We start from the raw sequence: 20,359 nt of genomic DNA, 5'->3' as shown, positions 1-20,359 counted from the left end.
ATTAGGAATATATCTGCAGGGGAACAATTCTTAAAAACTTTCCGCAAAAGGCAGGGGGAGAAGGACAAAGGAACAGAATAATAACACCCCACAGTGAACCACACCTGGCACACACACACACAAAAAAAAGGAAAGTTTGAGGGCCAACTCAAGTGGGAAGTGACAAGAAAACGTGTTTGGAGAAACACGTGCAGCTTATGCTCGTGCGGAGGGGGAAAGAGTGTACACGTGCTGTGAATAAACTGCACAATTAATGCTATATGAGATTGTTTTCCCGAATATATATGCAGCGATGGGGTAGCATTTCATTATTTTCTTTCTCTAATTGTTTATAATTGCTAAGTTGGTGGTTGGTAGGTAACATGGCCGGGCAGTGACTGATCGGAGGTTTCCTAAAAGGAAACTGTCGCAGCACTGTAAATTATTCCTAAGCAAGCAATACTGTCTCTGTCATTTCTTTACATACGCGATAACGTAATCACGTAGCACGCTGTTGAAAACTAATGTTTACGCATACATGCCGCATGAATCTCATTGATCGTTTCGAATTTTTAAGGATCATTTTTCTCGAAATGGACGTCCTGTAAGATCGTATTGTCGTCCTAACCAGCACGGTAATTCTCCTTATGCTTTCTAAAAACAATGTTTGGCTCTTCACCGCCAAACATAAGCTCCTTAATGGGCATTCTTATCATTCCATGTCCCTGATATATCTCAGGAATTGCCATGACAAAATTTCCAGAAAATATCCGTCAGGAACGGTCGGGTGTATAGGTAAAAACGTCCCCGGAAGAAACGAAGAAACGGGCCCTAAAGAAGCGGCAACTAGGAAAAAAACGCCCCCAAGGCCGAAACTAGCCCTAAAAAAAACATTTCTTCCGGAACTGACATGAAAAAAAGAAAACATTTTATGCCATTCTTTCTTGGCTTTGAGTTAAATGTAACCATCATTTGGAACCTGTGTCCTCTGGGGGCCCGAAATGTTTACAAGAACTGCGTAAAAGCATGGTGAAAGAGCCATCTGGCTCTTTATACGTTGCGAGGTTCCGAGCTCCGCAGCTCGTTAAGCAATCATATATGGCAGGTCTAATAAGCTTGGTAATACTGCCCACTGAGAAAGGTACAAGCGGATCGGCGTATGGTAGTCTCGGGGAACCGCCCAAAGCAGAAGACGTAACTAGAATTACTTTCCAGACCTTCTGGTGGTGAGGTTTAACCGTTCTTCTGATGCTGGTGTAGAGTTGTGATAAGGGTGATGATGGTACGTATAAGCAGGACGAGGCTTAACCGGCCGTGCATCACGGCCATACTAAAGCATCGCTCCAAGCTTCCCCGGTAAAGCTGGTGGTCAGCTCACCTTGGTCAGCTCACCTCTTCCCAGCAAACAAAGCGAAGACGAGGCGCTGTCACTGTATTTTCACTGTCACCATTTTTTTTTTTTTGTTATGAATGCCCGCATCGTTCGCGGTCAATTCCAAGCCGACAGGTGAAACCGCTGCAATAAAGTTAACATGCATCATTAATCTTTGCAACTCGCCACGGAGAAATGCAGTCTATGTCCTATAGCGCAGGACTTCAGCCCCGTTCGGGGACATTTTTTCCTACTTCGCAAATAGGGACATTTTTTCCGGAGACGTTTCTTCCGGGGCCATCTTTTCCGAGGACGTTTTTTTCCGGGGAAATTTTTACCGGATGCCGGAACGGTCACACTACGACAGCCGGTTGAATAGAGCGGAACAACATCCTATAGCTTTGCCTCTAGAACGAAGGTGAAAGTAAAGCGCTAGTAAGTCGCACGATAACAGTGTGGCGCTGCATATAATGCCAGTCCCACAGTGGCAAATTTTCCGGAGGACATCCGTGTGTTCCAAAGGTATATGGGTATGAAAGAGCACTGAACAAGGTAGGAGGTGAGGGGGGGAGCCACGGTCGGTTCGCAAGTCGAGCCAACGTTTCGACAAGTGGACTTGTCTTCATCTGGCCAGCGCGACCATAACTGTCAAGGGTTTAAATACGCTTTTGCTTCCGAAGAAGAAAAGCTAGGGAGGGGGAGAGAAGAGGGTGGAGGCGAAGAAACAAAAGAAATACATACCGGAGAAACATTGTATTGCGATAGCAATACTGCGCCAGGTTTCGAGCCGTCGTGTGGTCCCGGCGGAGGCCACGCTTGACCTTGAACAGCCGAGGAGGAGGAGGGGCAGAAGAAGAAGACTGGTAACTTACGCTCTCGCATCATACTCTTAAAGTACGAGGTTAAATATCCTCAATAATGTAGCACCTTACACCGATAGGGCGTGATAAGAGAATAATGTAGCAGGCAAAATAAGCTTCCGCCGTTGCTATCGCTATTAAACTAGGGTTAACCAGAGTTAAACCACAACTAATTGTTTTTCACTCCTTAACCTACTTTTTTCTCCTCCGATATATATTTCTTTCGTTTCTTCTCTTCTCTCTCCCCTCCATGGCTTTTCTTCTTCGGAAGCGAAAGCGTATTTAAACCCCCGCCAGTAATGATCGCGCTGCCCAGACGAAGTCAAGTTCACTTGTCGTGGTTCGACTTGCGAATTGAGGCTCCCCATCCCCCCATCTACCTTGTTCAATGCTCTTTCACACTATGTAGTCATCTTATTTCTCTCGTTTTGCCCTGGAACACGAAAGGTACAGCTAGAAGCAAAATGAAAGGGAACACGCGAGCGCGTGGCCTCCGTGCTTTCAAATGCGCTGTCAACGAGAGGTGATAAGAATCAGTGGTGAAGACGCATCCAAAGTAAGCTTGGACGGCTGCTGTTTCTGAGCATACCCTTGGTGCCACCCATTCTCGTCTTGTGTTAGTGGCAGCGCTTTGCAAAGCACAAAGGCCACGCGCTCCCGTGTTCCCTTTCATATTGATTCTAGCTGTACATGAGTGTAAAAAATAACGCATATCCACAGCACGTCACTCTTTTACTCTCAGCGCCGACACCGGCGCGTCGTGTGCCAAAATGTTCCGTTCTCCTGAGCGCACACTAGGCCAGCTTGCTGCACTGTCAGCCGTCACAGCGTCAGACACTGCCGTGCTATGGAGTGATGGTTCTGTTGCTTCGGTGGCCATTGCAGATGTTGCGTGCGACCACCTTCGGGCACCGCTCTACTTCCTCGAGTCAATTCGCAACAAGCAGTGCCGCTTCCTGTCCAACTCGTGCTCCGGAGGGCTCCGGGCGCTCTTGCAAAAGAAGTGCGAGCCGCGCGGACAACGTGGCCTCATGGGATACTTCAGCAACACAGTGGCCGGAAGAGGCGTCCAGATGCTCGTCACGAACGCAAAGTCACAGTACTGCAAGGCGTAGTGCGACGGTGTCTTACGTTGTCCGCTCCCCTGCCTTGGATTGAGTGCCAATCCTCGGAACTCAGCCAAGGTCTCCCCTATTTGTCTGCGCAGCCGAGACCAGTCCATGATGGCTCAGCGCCAACACAACCGTCGGGCAGAACGAGTCCTCTACTGTTGTCTAGCGATAACAGTTCTTAACTTTTGCGACTGAGTGCAGCCACCACCGATAGATAGCCGGATTACCTACGGTAAATATTAACATGCCCAGAGTACAAAATTAGTGCACTTGTCGATAAGTCGAGTAATGCAGTGCCGGAGCAGGTCCAGCAAGGGCAGGCAAATCGGTGAGACCTTGAGTGTGTGTGTGTGCATGTATGTGTTTACGCCCAGACTCCGGTATGAACGTTGATACATATCGCTTGCTTTTCACGTCGGCAACAACAAGCGAAGCTATGATGTGAGAGAAAATGTTTAAAAAATGATCTGTTGGTTGCTGATATACCGGTGTGTGAGACGACAAATAGCTAACGGGCAATTAAAAGTAACGCTCTGTTTCATTTTGTTATTGCCAAGTCAGAAACAGTATACTCGAATGTTTATTTTGTATGCCGTGTAAATAGCCTTAATGAAACGCTATTGTGAAGCAGATAGACTTCCTTGAAGAAAGTAAGTGCGGCTCGAATAATTAGTTGCCACGATCGCAAAGCCGAACGTTACGCTTAGAAGCGTATCTGCTAGTTAATACTCGCATATGTTACGTAGTAAGCGCCTCGACAACAGTCCATCTACTGAAATAGAGCTAAGAGCGCAGTAACAGTGCATATAACAATGGCTGCATGGTTAATTTCGATAACCTTCCTATAAATCATTACATGCATAGGAAGCCACTGAAAAATTAGAATTTCATTCGTTTTCGAAATCGTGTACAGGTTTGTTTTATTTTGCTTGCAGAGAAACATTATTGCTCAAACTGAATAGGAAAAAATCTGAATCTAAAAAAACGGTATGCATAACCCTGCAAATATCATCCAGGTTCAAATCAAAGCTAAAGAAAGAGGCAGTTTTCCCGACACCTTCTCTGTTTTTACGCTTGCGTTTCCAGTTATTTACGAGATTTAGCTTACAGTGATCCGCCACTGCACGTTCCACTGCGCATGCCCAGATCCCCTTGACGCCGATAGATGGCGACACATACTGGATGTTCGCATATAGATCTGCCACATTGGGCCCAATCAGCTTGTGTGCCCCGCCCACGCGCGGTAGAGGGTCACGGTGGCGGATCGCGGATCACGGTAAGCTAAATCTCTCTATTACTAAATGTTGAGCGCAGTGCCCGCTCGAACACTAAACCAAAGTTACTACCTTGGTTCATTACATTCACGTTCAATAGACCAAACCAATGAAGCGGGCCAGTATACTCTCGCCCAAACAACAATGAAGGCTTCGAACGCCACACACCTCATATCATCACGCACTGGTCACGCAAGTAAAACCCAGGCTCACTAGGCTCACATATCACCGCTTTCTCGCACAGTGCCCGACGTTTGCCTTAATGTTTACTCACTGCCACGCGCGCCGCTCAGACGCGTGCATTCCGCAGGCAAAATAAACGCCGTCCTGCCCCTGGCCCGTTGCCACTGAAATCGCGTTGTAAGAAGGCGACGTCTCGCGATAGACCGATTCTATCTGCAAGGCCGACAGCCTCGCGAGAGGGTCGAACAAGTCAAGGCGTCTGCTGCAGTCGGACGGGCCCGCTAGCTGCGGCAGATACACTGCCGGCCGTCTAGGAGTATTGTCTGTACCCCGTAAGGTTGCGCTAGGGATTCAGTTATTGAGAAAGAGACTGCTGTGTACACTTAAACGAATTCAAACACTAGCACGCCTGTGCGCTCAGTCGGCGAATGTGCTTTTCGCAAGGGCTCTTCGCCTGGAGTAGTGACTCACTCTAGCAGCTCTCTAAGACTGTACGCGTAATGGTTCGAATTAAATGTTCCAATTAAAGTGTTCTGTTCATAGTCAGTGTTAGTGTTCGATTCCGGCCTCACAGTACCTGCAATCGGACGGGCTACAAAGGTTAATGTCTGTGCGACGAGGCGCCTGCAATGCCCGTATGCAGAACATTTTTTATTATTATGTTAATAAGCGCGCAAGGCCAGGAATGCACAGTCTGGACGAGGTGTCGATTAAGAAAGTTGTAGCGAGATCTTGAGTGAACGGTGACCTGTGCCGTACAAGTTTCATTGGCACTACCACAACCCCTAAATCCCTACAAAAAAAAAAAAAAAAAAAAAAAAAAACAGTGAGTTAAATAGCAAGCATAGAGCTTATGCCCACGTGAGAAAAACATCCAGTGTATAAAGTATGTCTTGTAAATAAACCGAGTTACGACATCATACCGGAACATCTTATTCTGCGTGAAAATGCATACTTTTCACAGATATCCATTAAAGTTTTCATATGTATACTTAACCATGAAGTGAACCCTACGAAACTGAAAGAAATGCTCATGATGACATATACATTTAGAAAAGGTAACGCACACGCACCATCTAAACCGCCTTCGACATGGCGCGTCGTTAACGCAAGGAATTCATCCTTCCTGCATTCATCCGAACGCAGAGCTCGCCATCACGGATAACGGTTATCACAGCGACGCATCGACAATTTTCGAAAATGTTTGATCTCAAGCAGACCATCCCATAGACAGCATCTTCTCCACAAGCCCGGCAAGACATTCAGCAGTCGTGTCAATGGCCGCAAAGAAGCGGTGCCTGAGGGCTTTCCCCCGAAGTGGCCTCTCAAGAGATTGTTTCGAGATTGTTGTGAACCCTTCATTGACCTCTATAGTGACGCCGCCTTAGCGTCTGCGTGTCTTGTCGCGACTCCTTGTGTTCTTGTGTTCCCCCTTTTGACGCATGTGTGAAATGAGTCCCAAGAAAGTCAAGTGTACTGGCTTTTTGTTAGGGCCTCCTTTCACTTTTTTTTCTTTTTCACAAAAAAGACAACAATAAATGTGTGTGCTACTACGCCAATTCTTTTTTTTTTTTAGTTTTTACTCGTGCATGCTCGAAAGTGAAGGAAGCATTGCGTGCGGCTGCAGACATAAGAAGAACATGCCAGCATAGCTTATACATTCTCCGGCCACTTCCACAAGTGTGTAGAGTATGCTCAGTCCGTGATCACACGAAATTAAACCAGCGGAGCGAACGCACCATCACAAACTGGTGCAATCGCGTTTTCATCATATACCTGTTGTGTAGCATTCTATACACGTCTGTTTTAAATGCGTGTGATCCCACCACTTACATCCTCTATGTCGGCGCACCAGTGCGCGAAAGTCTCGCGCGTGCCGCTGTGTGCGCATGCCGCTTCTAGGGAATGCGTATACACAAAGAACCCGCCTGAATTCATCGCATAATAAAATAAATTTGTTTGCGTTAACATCGAAGCCGAAGCTATATGGGCTGATTAACTCGCCTCAAAGGAGGCTGGTCCTTCAGAGGACTACACCCCGGAATGCACAGCTAGAGTGTGTCTGTATATGAAAATCTTTATTGTGTACAGAGTTGCATGCTTATGAGAACTGTTTCTTTTTTTTTCTATCTCCGGTACGTTTTCACGGCAGTATAGGGCTGCATGAAACATTAAAATATGGGTAGAAAATACTTGTGTCTATACAGTCGAATTCCGTCATTTATATTCATTGGCCAATAGGATAGCCTGACTGAACTACGGTTCGTTTTCTTTGCCAAAGTCACAACCTTTTCCCCATGGTACTTCAGGAAATTCTCGTCCTTCTGGGGTAGGTGCATCTGAAATGAAAACAAATAAATGGGGTTCTTATACGTAACCGCAGTGTACAGACATTACGGGCAGCACGTCTAAAACAAAAACCAAAGCGGATCCTTGCGTGTGATAATTTTGCAGTATTTAAGCTTATTTTGGCGAAAACAACGCTAGAAAGAAGCGATCTTTAAAGAAAGAAAATCATGCCCAGATAATTTGAACAAATTCTGGGAAAGAGTTTCTGAATGTTTTTTTTTTTTTTTTTTTTTTTTTTTTCACGCTGTATAACTGCACCACAAAAAGCAATATATCCGCAGAGCTGCACACCTAGAGCGAATATTACATGCCTGCTCTGAATAAATATTTGTCTCTCTCTCCGCAGATCCTCCCTCGCCATACTTGCACATCTTTGCTATTTATTTATTTTCGAAAACTCCCCCATTGGTTTTCTATGGCACGGAGAAAAATATTTCGCTACGCATTGGATATATATTATATATGCCACAGTTGCCTCACGATTATTTTTAAAAAAACGCATCCCATTGGCTTTCCAAGGCAGTCTATATTCGCTGTGAGCGCACGGCAAAGTTTAGAAGCAAATTTTTGCCACTTCTCGGAAGCTTAGGCCATTCCATCAACGTGTGCATAACAGTATCATACGATATCTCCCAGATGCTACATAATTAAAAGGTGACCCAGAAAGCTGGACTAGAAAAGCGGGGACAGCCTAGGGATAACAGCAAAAGAAATACTTCCAAACAAGCCAAAAAGTTTTTGCTCATATTTAACGGGCAAACTTTCGAAGGGGCATCAGAATACTCCTGCAGTAGCTGTACACCACTCACGTTTAGCGTCACTCTTATTTTTACGCATCAAGAACAAATAGAAATAAACAGGCACTTTGCTTATCGTACAGCGGCTTTTTTTTTTTTTTTTTTTTTCGCGCCAACTTTGGCATCACTGTAGCCCAGCAGTTCCCCTCATCACAACACTGTCTCTACAGCCTTGTTCAGTCTTTAGTGTAAAATGTCCAACTTTCACTTTCAAGGAAGTTCTCTCACTGTATGAGTTCAGAAACCTTCCGAATAATTTTTCATGTCAAAGCACCCTAGATTTCTGACAGCAATCTAGCTTTCTACCGAGCTAATCAATGTGATATAGTGCATAATGCGGCTTCGTGTCTCGGTCGCCCAATTCTAGCGCCAAAGATCGCGGAGTTTAACCAGAAAAACGGCCCTGCAAATGCAAACAACGAGGAGTCGAACAGGATACCCAACCAACCATCTGCGACATCACATCCAAGCACACCTGCTGCAGACACTTCAGCGCGTATGCCGCAACATCATCCTTTTTGTGTCGCAAGAAAGGCGTGAAGCACTGTATGTTGCCCAAGTTCAATTGACTCAGATTTTAAAAAATAATAATAATTTATAGTATACACTGACTTAGTTACGTCTCTATTGGCGTTTACACTCATAGCGGGTCCCCATTCGATGACGCCGGAGGGTTCTGCTTGGCTACGACCCTTGGATATTGGTTTGGTTTGGTTTGTGGGGTTTAACGTCCCAAAGCAACTCAGGCTATGAGAGACGCCGTAATGGAGGACTCCGGGAATTTCGACCACCTGGGGTTCTTTAACGTGCACTGACATCGCACAGCACACGGGCGCCTTGCTTTTCGCCTCCATCGAAAGGCGGCCGCCGAGGTCGGGATTCGATCCCGCGTCCTCGGGAACAGTAGTCGAGCGCCGTAACCACTGCGCCACCCGGCGGCGACACTTGGATATAAGCACAATTCGTGCGGCGAACAAGAGCAACTATAAATATCAGTGCGCACGATTGAACTCGAACTGTCAGAGCAACTACATATAAAAAATTACGAGGGACTTTAGCGACTAAAGTAGTGAAAGGCGAAAACCTGAATGCCACATTCTGCTACGCAACTGGCACTAATTAGGAATTAATTACCAATTAATTATTTAGTCATTGAGCGAGTAATTATTATTCATTGTTTTGTTCATTAACAAATTGTCTTTTTAGCCATCAATTAGAAATTAATCAAGTCAATAATTAAAAAATGATTATTGATTGACATATGGCATATCGCCATATAAGGCACACATTCGCGTATACTGTGGTGGTGCTCCGTGATTGGTCGAGACCTCTATGACGTCATCCCGTCTCGGCCAATCAGAGCCGCCACAAAAGCGGGGCAAATGGCAAATTCTGTCCACGACAGCATGAACCATTAAAGACTTTCGCCTTATTATAAATTCATGTACCATCCATGTCCTTTATTCGTTTCTTTCCAAGCTGTATAGTGCCCAGTCGTGTTGACTCAGTGGTTAGCGCGCTTAACTACTGTGCCCAAGGATGCGGGATCGAATCCCGGCCACAGCGGCCACTTTTCGACACAGGCGAAAAGCAAGCCGATCCTGTACTGTACATAATGTCATCATCTTCATCATCATGCATCAGCTTGACTATACCCACTGCATGGCGAAGGCGTCTCCCATATTTCTCCAATTAATCCGATTCTGTGCTGGCTTCATCTACTTGACCCCTGTGAACTTCTTAACCTCATCCGCCCACCTAACTTTCTGCTACCCCTTGCTACGCTTTCCATCCCTTGGAATCCAGTTTGTTACCCTAACCACCCATCGGTTATTCTCTCTTCGCACCATATGTCCTGCCCATGCCCATTTCTTCTTGATTTCCACTAGAATGTCATTTTTTCGAGTTATTTCTCTGACCCACTCTGCACGCTTACTATCTTTTAATGTTACCCCTACCATTTGCCGTTCCATAGCCCTCTGCGTTTTCCTCAACTTAAGTAGAACCCTCTTCGTTAGCCTCCACGTTTCAGCCCCAAGATACAACTGATGTATGCTTTTCTCTTGAGCTATACCGGTAAGCTGCAAGTCATAATCTGCGAGTGCTTTCCAAATGCGCTCCGTCCCGGTCTTATTTGTTATTTCCCTTTTATGTTTCGGATCTACGGTTACTACCTGTCCCAGGTAGACATATTCGTCTACTACTTCCAGTGCTTCACTGCCTATTGTAAACTGTTGTGCCTTTCCCAGGCTGTTGAACATTACCTTAGTCTTTTGCATACTGATTTTAAGGCCTGCCTTTTTGCTTTTTCTTTCTAGGTTATCAGCCATTCTTTGCACTTCATCCCCTGAGTTAATTAGCAAGGCAATGTCATCAGCAAATCGCAGACTACTGAGGTATTCTCCATCTAACCTTATCCCTAACTGCTCCCGTTTTAAGTCTCTGAATACTTCCTCTAAGCAGGCTGTGAATAGTACTGGGGAGATCGTGGCTCCTTGCCTAACACCTTTCTTTATGGGAATTTTGTTACTTTCTTTATGCAGAACTATGGTTGCTGTGTAGCCACTATATATATATATCTTCGAGCAAATTCACGTACGGCTCGCCTACACCCTGGTTTCGCAATGCCTGCATGACCACCGAGGTTTCTACTGAGTCAAATGCTTTTTCGTAATCAATGCTATGTATAATGGCTGGTTATATTCTGGGCATTATTCTATCACGTGGTTGATGGTATGGATATGATCGATAGTAGAGTACCCTTTCCGAAAACCTGCTTGATCTTGGACTTGATGGTTATCCTGGTTCTATTAACGTTTACCTTAATAAATACCTTATACGTAACGGACAGTAAGCTGACTGGCCTGTAATTTTTCAGGTCCTTAGCGTCCCCTTTCTTATAAATTAAAATAATGTTCTCGTTCTTCCATGGTTCCGGTACAGTCGATGACACCAGGCACTGCGTATACAGGGTGGTCAGTTTTTCTAGCACCCCGTCCTTCAACAAATCTATAGTTACCTGATCCTCTCCAGCTGCTTTCCCTCTTTTCATAGTTTCTAATACTTTCTTAATCTCGTCCTTCGTCACTGGCGGAACGTCTGACTGCTTTTCCCTACCACCAATCTCATTATTGCCCTGAATACCTTGGCTAGAGATCAGTATAGAACTCCTCGGCTACTTTGACTATCTTGTAGATATTTGTGATGACGTTGCCCGCCTTGTCCCTTAGCGCATACATCTGGTTTTTGCCTATGCCCAATTTCTTCATCGCTTTAAGGCTTCCCCCGTTCTTTACAGCATGCTCAATTTTCTCTATGTTATACTACCTTATACCGGCCACTTTGCGGTTACTGATTAGCTTTGATATCTTTTCCAATACTATCTGGTCCGTTGGATTGGAAGCTTTTATACTCTGGCGTTTCTTAATCATGTCTTTCGTCTCCTTAGACAGCTTACCGGTATCCTCTCTAACTATCCTACCGCCTACTTCTACAGCGCACTTACTAATGATATCTTTGAGATTATTGTTCATTGCTTCTTGGCTAATATCGTCATCCTCGATTAGAGCTGAATATCTATTCTGTAGCGATATCCTGAACTCTTCTGCCCTCCCCCTCACCGCTAATTCGTTGATGGACTTCTTTCTTACTAATCTGTTGCGTTCCTTCTTCAAATTTAGGCTAATTCGGGACCTCACCATCCTTTGGTCACTGCATCGCACTTGCCCGATTACCTCTACATCCTGCATAATGGCTGGGTTAGAACACATTAGAAGTACATTTCGTTCTTAGTCTCCCCGTTAGGGCTTTTCCATGTCCACTTCCGGTTCTTCCGTTTGCTGAAGAAGGTATTCATGATTCAAGAAGGACTTTTTGCTGGGCCAGGAAGCGCTAGCAGCGACTGTCTGATGCCGCTGCCGCCGCTAGCGAGTCAAGACAACGTGACCGCGTAGATAATAATAATAATTGGTTCACAGGAAGGGAAAGGCGCAGTATCTGTCACACGAGTTTGTGGACACCTGAACCGCGCCGTAAGGGAAGGGAGGATGGTGGGAGTTAAAGTGTAAAGAGAGAAAGAGGAGCCGTAGTGGAGGGCTACGGAGTAATTTCGACCACCTGGGGATCTTTAACGTGCGCTGACATCGCACAGCACACGGACGCCTCTTCGTATCCCGTTCCTCTCGCTCGTAACGCGTCCCACGGCTGTGACAACCTCGCGAGGCACTTGTATAGATCTCGTCTTTGAGAATCAAGCATTGGTGTACCAAGTCGAACATATATCAGTCTATTTCTCCGACCACACAGCTTCCTTCATGACTGTCAAGAACTGTTAGTGGAGTCTTTGTTAAAGGAATACGTGTGAAAAATAAAATAAAAAATTCTGTGATAGCGCATACTTGTGTTGCTCGATTTCTTTGCCTCAATCTATCGAAAAGGCGAAACAGCTTATTTGCTGCGCTCAAATTTCGCATTAGGAAGTAACGTAATCGCCGGTAATTTTTTTATCTGTCGTAGGCTAGGCCGTCACTGCACCCGCTACCGTTTTGGTGGTGGACGACGGCTGTTGCGACGCGAGTCTTTCTCACCCTCTTTTTTTTTTTCTTTCTTCTATGTTTTCTCTTCTCTCCGCACGAGTCAGCGGAGGCGGCTCAGCTAGAGCCAGTAGCAGGCCCGTGCATTTCGTTTTTCTTATTTCTTCAGTCGCAACAACAACAACGGAGTTCCCGGGTTCGATTTCGACCGCCGGCGGCTGCGTTTCGATGGTGGTGGTGAAAAATGTGGCGCCACGAAGAAGCGTCCGTGTGCTGTGCGATGTCAGCGCACGTTAAAGATCCCCAGGTGGTCAAACTTACTCCGTAGCCCTCCACTACGGCTCCTCTTTCTCTTTCCACTTTCACTCCCACCTTTCTCTCTTCCCTTACGGCGCGGTTCCGGTGTCCACAGACACAAGTGTGACAGATACTGCACCTTTCACTTCCTGTGAACCACTTGTTATTATTTACTATAGCGATGAGAGTAACAAGTTCGTCGTATATACACGGGGCTTCACGACGAGAGTGTGCACGGAGCGACTTACGCGGACAAAGCGTCATGATGTTGCACAGCGTAGCGGGGTCGCTGTGATACTTGAGGCCGTTGTAGATGATGTTGGCATTCTTGTCCGTAGCCAGCCGACAGGACTGCTCGATGTCTGCCGGGAAGAGCTCGCAGATCTCGCTCACACGGTACATCACCTGAGCCTGCGATTGACACGAGTTCTGCCCTTATTTGGGGCTGTGACTCAGACCTGCCTTTATGAAACGTCATTCAGTCATTCACCCGCTTAGCAGTAGGTATAAGCTTCTTCCCTCTCCTATGCTGCGTGCATAAAATCTAAGCATGAAAATAGCACACGCCTTTCAAGGCGATAGTAATGAGCACATCGAGGTGACCGAAAAACTAAAGTGAGCCAGAGCGCCTGCTATAGTTACACGAGAGTACACGCGCGAGCATTTACCGCATGCGTTAAGCAAGGCGTCTGCAGTGTATATGCAACGAGGAAACGTATATGTGCGCGCCATAAACAAGCTCGCGCTCAGTGGGTAAGGAAACATTCCTATGCGTGCATAAGAGTTGTATACTTACAGCAGTTCTGTTCATCAGGCACCTTTCCACATAGTCTAGGGATAACTTGCACAAGCTACACTGCGGTGCATCGGCTGCAAAACAAAACAAACAAGAAAAAAATGGCAGCTATTTAATCATGGTTGAACCTAGTTGAAGATAGCTCGGTTTTGCATGGTTCCGAGTGGTTTAACCGTTGTTTTTGAATTCTACTCGTCGAGACCTTTTCAGCGATATATGACTTGTTGCAGCTCTAAGTTCCATTTTTAATCACAAAGGTAATTAACGGTGAATAATTACGACCTTCAATTAGCGGATTGCAATCGCACTTGATATAAGCTATCCAATTAGATGTCACAAAATCCGCTTACAAATGGTGCCCTGCCGTGCCACCTGCCATTACCACTTGCTGGAGGCATGATCGTAATTTTTCGTTCACACGCCTACAACGCCATCGCCGAAACCGGATTTTCTGGAGAATGTTGCCTTTAGCGCAGCTCCGGATATTCATCGGCCACGCGGTTTCGACTTGGCAGACTGGCCAGAACTTGTGCCGCAGCAGCAACTAAAATAGCGTTTCAAAATTCTAGAACTGATATGTCCTTAAGCTAGGTACCTAACTGCAATAGTAAAAAGTTAAATACAAAAACTGAGTTAGCCAGCTTGCTGACACAAATCTCCGCCATTACCAGTATAAGTGTACCGCAGAAGTAGACTGCACATCTCAGAAAGCCTTTTGTTTTCTAAATATTGCTCCCAGCTAGGATTCGCTGAAAAACCCAGCACTGAAACCGCTAACTTCCGACAGCAGTAAGAGCGCGAGGGGGCGCGTCGGGTTGTGCGAAAAGCACGGCAGAGAACATAAACCCAGATCACTGCGGAATTAAAAGCACTGTGAAAGAATGCGCCAGCGCTTCTGTATGAGCGCACGTGGCACACAACAGCCCTTATGTACTACCGAGCAAAGGGCGCCAAATTTAAACTTATGCACTCAAACCGATAGTCACGGAGCCATTTCGCAAATCAACAGAACTACTATTTTGTTCCTATTTCTGATCATTCTGTGCACGGACATGACAACAGCGTGGTCAAAACCAAAAGGTTGTGATGCCATTTATTTTTTTTTTCCCCCAAAGATCATCTGCTGAAATTTTGAGAGCGTTCCTTTCCTCTCTCCCAAATTATTTACGAAACTGCCTAGGAATAATGGCCTGAGGGGCGAGTTGGAGCACGATGAAATGGACGGCGGTGCAACAAGGACACTAACAAGAAAGGGACACCACATGGGCACCACATGCCACATGTGCGTATGTGGTGTCCCTTTCTTGTTAGTGTCCTTGTTGCCGCGCCGTTCATTTCATTAAACTGTCTAGGGAATAGGATAGCACATTTATTTAGGCGACAAATGTGTTATCGCACTGAAATATCAAACGTCGTGCAGTCTATGACACTCAGGTACTTTAGAAAGCACCGCACGTGTAGCAGCTTAATCGGTTGCGAAAACAAATAAGATATACGCACCAACAGTTTTTTTCCGCATTGAGACAGGGATTGCAATCATTTTCCAATGCTTTCGCATGTCCCGGAGTGCTGCAATGCGTCTGATCGAAGATTCCAAGAGTCCCTGCAAACAACAGCTCGTGTCCCGTTCTAGTCCAGTAGGCAGAGGAAAAGACGACAAATGCAACTCCTGGTGTTTCGTGTTGATTTCGTGGAACGTGCTGCTTTCTCCGAGCATACACAGAACAGCACCAGCACATGCTGCGCCACGTTTCTCGTCGACGATCGAAAAGTTGAGCCCCACTTTGCCCACGCACTTTGCGAGGGCAAAGTGCGTCTGACCAGCTTTTAAAGAAAGAACGTCAAATAAGCAGAAACGACCGGCATCACTGAGATGCATATTGATCGGGTACCAAAAATGCCAGAGTCACATGCGGGGCATCTTGCGCACGTTCGCGTGAAATAATGAACAGAAAAGAAAGCCTAGCCAACCTCAGCCATGAAAAAAATAGTGCAAGCCGTGAACACTTCTCCTGCGAAATTTTCCAGACCCAGGGGACACACGCTCACAGGCTTCACTTAGCTAAACATACGAGCTATACTGAATATTTCATGGAATCTGAGGCAAGGTTTATAATATGCTATGGTGCGCTACAGAAGGATAACGCTGAAATAATAAAGACCAGCACCATTCTATAACTGCATGATTTGATTTGGCTCGGTTGGTGCACGTTTAACGCCCCAAAGCGACCCGGGCTATAAGAAAAGCCGTACAGGAGGACTCCAGAAATTTTTTGACCATTTTGGGTTCTTTAACGTGCACTGACATCGCACAGCACACGGGAGCCTAGCTTTTCGCCTCCATCGGAAAGGAGCCACCGCGGCCGGGATTCGATCCCGCACCCTTGGGCACAGTAGTCGAGCGCCCTAACCACTGCACCACCACGGCGTGACTAGACTTCACCTCTGATAAGCTCGTCACCTTTGCGTGTGCCACTATTCCCTTTTCTCGCGACGACGGGTCTCTGCAGGCCACCGCAGATGGAATTCGAGCCTGGACCTCAAAGGTGATCTTTACATAGTGCGCGTGTGTGCGCGTGCGCAGCGTGTTGTTAGCGCATTGGGATGCCCGAGCAAACGCAGCCCTGCTATATGGCCAAGATTTCACAAATGCATGCTGAACATGAAATCCCCTGCAGGGGTGCCCGAAACACCTCACACATAATGCTCTCTCCTGCCGCCAATGCTAAACCCAAACGTTCGAGAGAAAAGATCTGTCTCAATGTCTTGGTTTAGATACCTATATCATTTTAGGGTTCAAGGAAGGGTCAGCTTAACAAACGTGCAGCACCATTTCGCTTCCTCCTACACTTTAACCTGCGCTCCTGAAGTGCCCGCCCCAAAAAGGCGGTTTCAAACGTCAAGCAGTAATAGATTTATCCCCGAAAACTTCTCATTATAGCTCTACTCGTCCCGTGTACAATCCTGAAGGTCATGTCCCACTGAAATTTGGCCCCTAAAGCTGCAGGTGTTGCTAGCACGTGCGCCGCGTGCGCGCTAGCTGCCATGGAGAGGAGTGGAGTGGGCAGTCTAGGGAGCCTCCAACAGCGTTCTTAAGGAGGGGTAAACGAAAAGCGCAGTATCTGTCACACTTCTGGGTGGATACCTGAACCACGCCTTGAGAAGGCGGGAAGGAGGAAGTGAAAAAAGAAGAGCTGCCACAATGGACGGCTCCGGAATGATTTTGACCACCTGGGGACCTTTAGCCTGCAGTGACATACGAACGACGTTCTTAGGGTGGTGCCAACTCAAATAGGAGTGGCGCGAGCGGGCGCCAGATTTAGTAAACCAGCTACAACTGGGTGCGGACAGCAACCGCTAAACTTAGTGCGCAGCCACAATTTTCCGCAGCCCTCCACTATGCAAGCTCTTCGTCCCTTTCTTCTTTCCTTCCTTCTCTTACAGTATGGTTCAGGTATGGTGGTTCCGGTGTCCACCCAGAAGTGTGAGATACTGCGCCTTTTCTTTCTTCTAGATCAAATTTTACTAATTAACAGAAACTGCAGTAGTTTACTTCAGATCTCTTATCATTACAGCGTCAAAGAAATCAATAAACGTTGAAACCAGCATTGCCTCATATAAACACAGCTGTCGCTCGACATTCGGTTCAGCAGCGTTGATTCTCACGTATGTTTTTTTTTTTTTTTTTTTTTTTTTTTTTTGTGGCTATTTACAGTGAACGAGAAAAAACTGCGCGAAAAAGACGGGACGTAAGAGACCCACAGGCCCTTCTGAATATACAAAGCTGGCGCCTATTCCTGAAATTAGTGGCCGCATACGCAGCCTGAGAATACACCGCCAAGTTGTCTAGCTACTCTCTTTACCTCCAGAGCGAAAAAAAGGCGTCAGTGGAGTCGAGGCGCAAATCGTTTCTTACAGTAGCAAAACTGCGCACAGATTTTCTCGGCCCACAAATACTGATGCTTGTTTTAAAGCAATAGCGTTGAGGGCCACATTCTTTAGAAGATCGCCGTCGGCGTTGTCAGCGAAAAAATCAAAGGCATGGCTCTGGCAGGTAGGAACATGGCCGTGCACTGACTGGTCTTCGGGTTGAGTGACGTCATGAGACATGACATGGCCGAGCTCACAGGCGTTACCAATTCGGGAAAGGGAGGAGATCAGAATCCAGCTATCGAAGACTTGTGGATTTCAAGTTAGACAAGCCGCCCCTAGGCCACGGATGCATGTTCATAGCTCTTCTTTAAAACGAGGATATCTATGTCGGGTATTCTTTCACATGATGTGGTATTTTACAACCTTATGCGATGTATGGAACAATAGAGGCACAAAAGGTTACTCATTAAGCGAGTGGCAAAGTGAATGGAGGCAAACGAGGATTCGCATGTGGAGCCGGAAAACAAGGGCATTAAAGCTGTCGCATTATACCCTTGAAAGACTATAGACACCAAATATTTGTGGCATTTTTCTTGTTAATGACGCTTAAGTCATTACTCTATATCGATCTGCACGCAGTTTTCGCTTACAACCACAAAATTTATAATTGAATTTTCTTTTCTCACCAGTTTCGGTTTCGTTATTCGAGAGATGGCTGTGACGTCACAGTCATGTCTTGATGCGCAGCGTGAAAAAACTGCGATATAATCGCGCATTCTTCACTTGTAATGATTTCTGTTCTTGAGGTAGGCTAGCTTTATCATTGTAGTAAATTCAAATGACACAGCAATGATTATATAACTGTGTTTTCATCTCTCGCGTGACCTAGACTTCACTGTGACGTCACAGCCATGCTCGGCTGTTGAAACCGAAACCGAAACAGGTGAGAAAGACTGTTATAAATTATTCAGCAGTCGTAGGCGAAGGTGACGTAGTTATCCGTGTACGGTCGCAATCAATATGAAGGTAATCGCGGGAGTTTCGACCGGTGGGCCTTTCAAGCTGCATAGCGGCCGATTTTGGAACTGCGAAGATAATGATTGCGCTGCCTGCTTGCCCTTCTGCGCTCTTCCGGGCTACAAGCATCACCCCCCTGGCTAACTCGCTGACTATAACTGACCCGCAACTGCTGCAGACACGATTTTGCTGACGCGGCCTGTGGACGCGGTCTGCCTGCAGAAATATGTGAACATAGCTAAGTAATGTTTTTGTTCCCACACCCTGCTTGATGACTCGTGAAAAAAAAATTTTACTAACTAGCGGGGAGTGTCAGCTGTTACAGAAACAGCGAAAAGAGAGGGAGGGACTACCAAGATGTTTCCCTCACCACGAAAGGTGATGACGTAAGTGGCGCTGCTCCTTGTCTCGGTTGCGGCTCGAGCGATCACCTTCATATTGATTGCGACTGTACAGTAATGTCCTAGGCATCACTACAAATGATAAAACACGAACCCAAAAATTAGGCGTCCGACTGTCCCTCCATATTTTCTGAGCCACATGGTAGGTGTGAACCTTGCGGGAAGCCTTGGTAGTTTTCAGCAAGATGGAAGTGGAATACACTGCTCTCAAGCTGTGTGCATTGCTCACACTTGCAGATAGGTTTACCTTGAGTCGTAACCAGACATAGCCCAAGCGGATGGGATATATAGCATTGACCGCAATCCGCTGACCATTGCCGGCAAGAAAATCACCTCAGAGCTACCTAGTTAAGTTTGGTTTATAGGCTTTAAGGTCCTAAACTATGAGGGACACTGTAATGAAGGACGCCGGAAATTTTAACCACCTGGGATTCTTTACCATGCACAGACATCACACAACACACAGATGTGACAAGCCAAGCCTTGTGCAATGATTTCCATCTCATTGGAAGGGATAATCACTACATTGTCGACATTCTGACATCTTTTGGTCGCTTCCGAACGCCAATATACTGAAGAACATGCAGCCGAAGTTTAAAAAAGCATCAGCAAATTTTTTAATCAATCATCATTTTCTACTTGTGTGCCATTAATATATCTCATTACCCATAAATCATATAAATATGAACATGGAAGTTTTCGAAGTGCTGGTTAGCATAAGCTTAAACAACATTTTTTGTCATTTTCTGTTGCAAAGTTAGAATGCTGCCATGTCTTGGCCTGGTGGCATTTCATTACGTGAGCAAAGTATTGCACGGCAGAAAATAGCAAAATGAGTCTCTTGTATCTCTCTCTGCATGAATAGGAGAGCGCACAGTTATCCACATAACTGTCTAGGATGTTCAAAAGTCCCGCTCGGTCCAACTGTGACAATAGCTCCAACTTGACAGACCCAATACAGCTTTTAAAGGCCTCAGGAGTTGAGCACTACCCATGGCAATGTGCATGCACAATACGGTACCGGTTTCCGAACCCTATGCCCCTCATGCAAGTAGACATAAGCGTATCCTCAGTGTGCTGTTGAAGTGCTCTACAGGAACTGTAGAATGCTTGAACAGCACTGTATGAGGAACTGTAGAAGCACCCATGTACCAAGACAAGAATCTCATCGTTGAACGATTCCTCTTACGCTTAGGAGAACATTTGCTCTAAGATACTCAATTTGGCTGGCACGAGTGAGTGCCCACTGATCCGACAGTTCTTTAAAATACTGAACATTTCCACTGGAACTGCTGTTGCAATCAACATTCGGGGCGCAAAGATTTCCTGCGTTGAGGCCAACCGCAGTTTCCTCTGAAGCTCGATGTTTCCTTTGATGGCACCCGAGGACAAACAGCCCGCAAATCATGCAGTAAAGCTAATGGTGTAGGGACAAAACACTTGCCAGAGCACAGAATGGTGAAGAAACAGCAAGAAACTGCGAAGCAGCAGTAGACAGGACAAAACCCGAAATATCG

The 20,359-nt window shown here is 46.1% G+C and overlaps 2 protein-coding genes across 4 annotated transcripts in view; one reads left to right on the top strand and one right to left on the bottom strand.

Annotated features, from left to right (window-relative positions):
* Positions 1–6,333, top strand: part of LOC146203003 (phospholipase A1-like) — a 28,825-nt gene extending 22,492 nt beyond the window's left edge. For both annotated transcript variants that reach the window (XM_084588486.1, XM_084588488.1), the window contains exon 8: positions 3,097–6,333. In XM_084588486.1, the coding sequence (XP_084444612.1) occupies positions 3,097–3,326 (230 nt within the window). In that variant the 3' untranslated portion in view covers positions 3,327–6,333. The remainder of the gene's footprint in view (positions 1–3,096) is intronic.
* A 508-nt stretch (positions 6,334–6,841) lies between these two features.
* On the bottom strand, positions 6,842–19,109 carry LOC146203002 (uncharacterized). 2 transcript variants are annotated; one of them, XM_084588491.1, is made up of 5 exons: positions 19,090–19,109; positions 15,052–15,154; positions 13,552–13,625; positions 13,004–13,166; positions 6,842–7,119 (listed from the first exon to the last, which is right to left on the bottom strand). In XM_084588491.1, the coding sequence occupies exons 2-5, from the start codon at positions 15,107–15,109 to the stop codon at positions 7,037–7,039; spliced, it is 378 nt and encodes a 125-aa protein (XP_084444617.1). In that variant the 5' UTR covers positions 15,110–15,154; positions 19,090–19,109; the 3' UTR covers positions 6,842–7,036. The 2 variants fall into 2 exon arrangements, with proteins under 2 accessions (XP_084444617.1, XP_084444616.1); XM_084588490.1 differs by lacking the exon at positions 19,090–19,109 and adding an exon at positions 18,937–19,081.
* Positions 19,110–20,359: the final 1,250 nt, after the last annotated feature.

The sequence above is a fragment of the Amblyomma maculatum genome, chromosome 1 (assembly GCF_055883805.1).
Source record: "Amblyomma maculatum isolate TAMU_Amacu chromosome 1, ASM5588380v1, whole genome shotgun sequence".
Classification (NCBI taxonomy): domain Eukaryota; kingdom Metazoa; phylum Arthropoda; class Arachnida; order Ixodida; family Ixodidae; genus Amblyomma; species Amblyomma maculatum.
The sequence above is the reverse complement of the archived record's forward strand: the minus strand, read 5'-3'. Positions and strand labels throughout refer to the sequence as shown.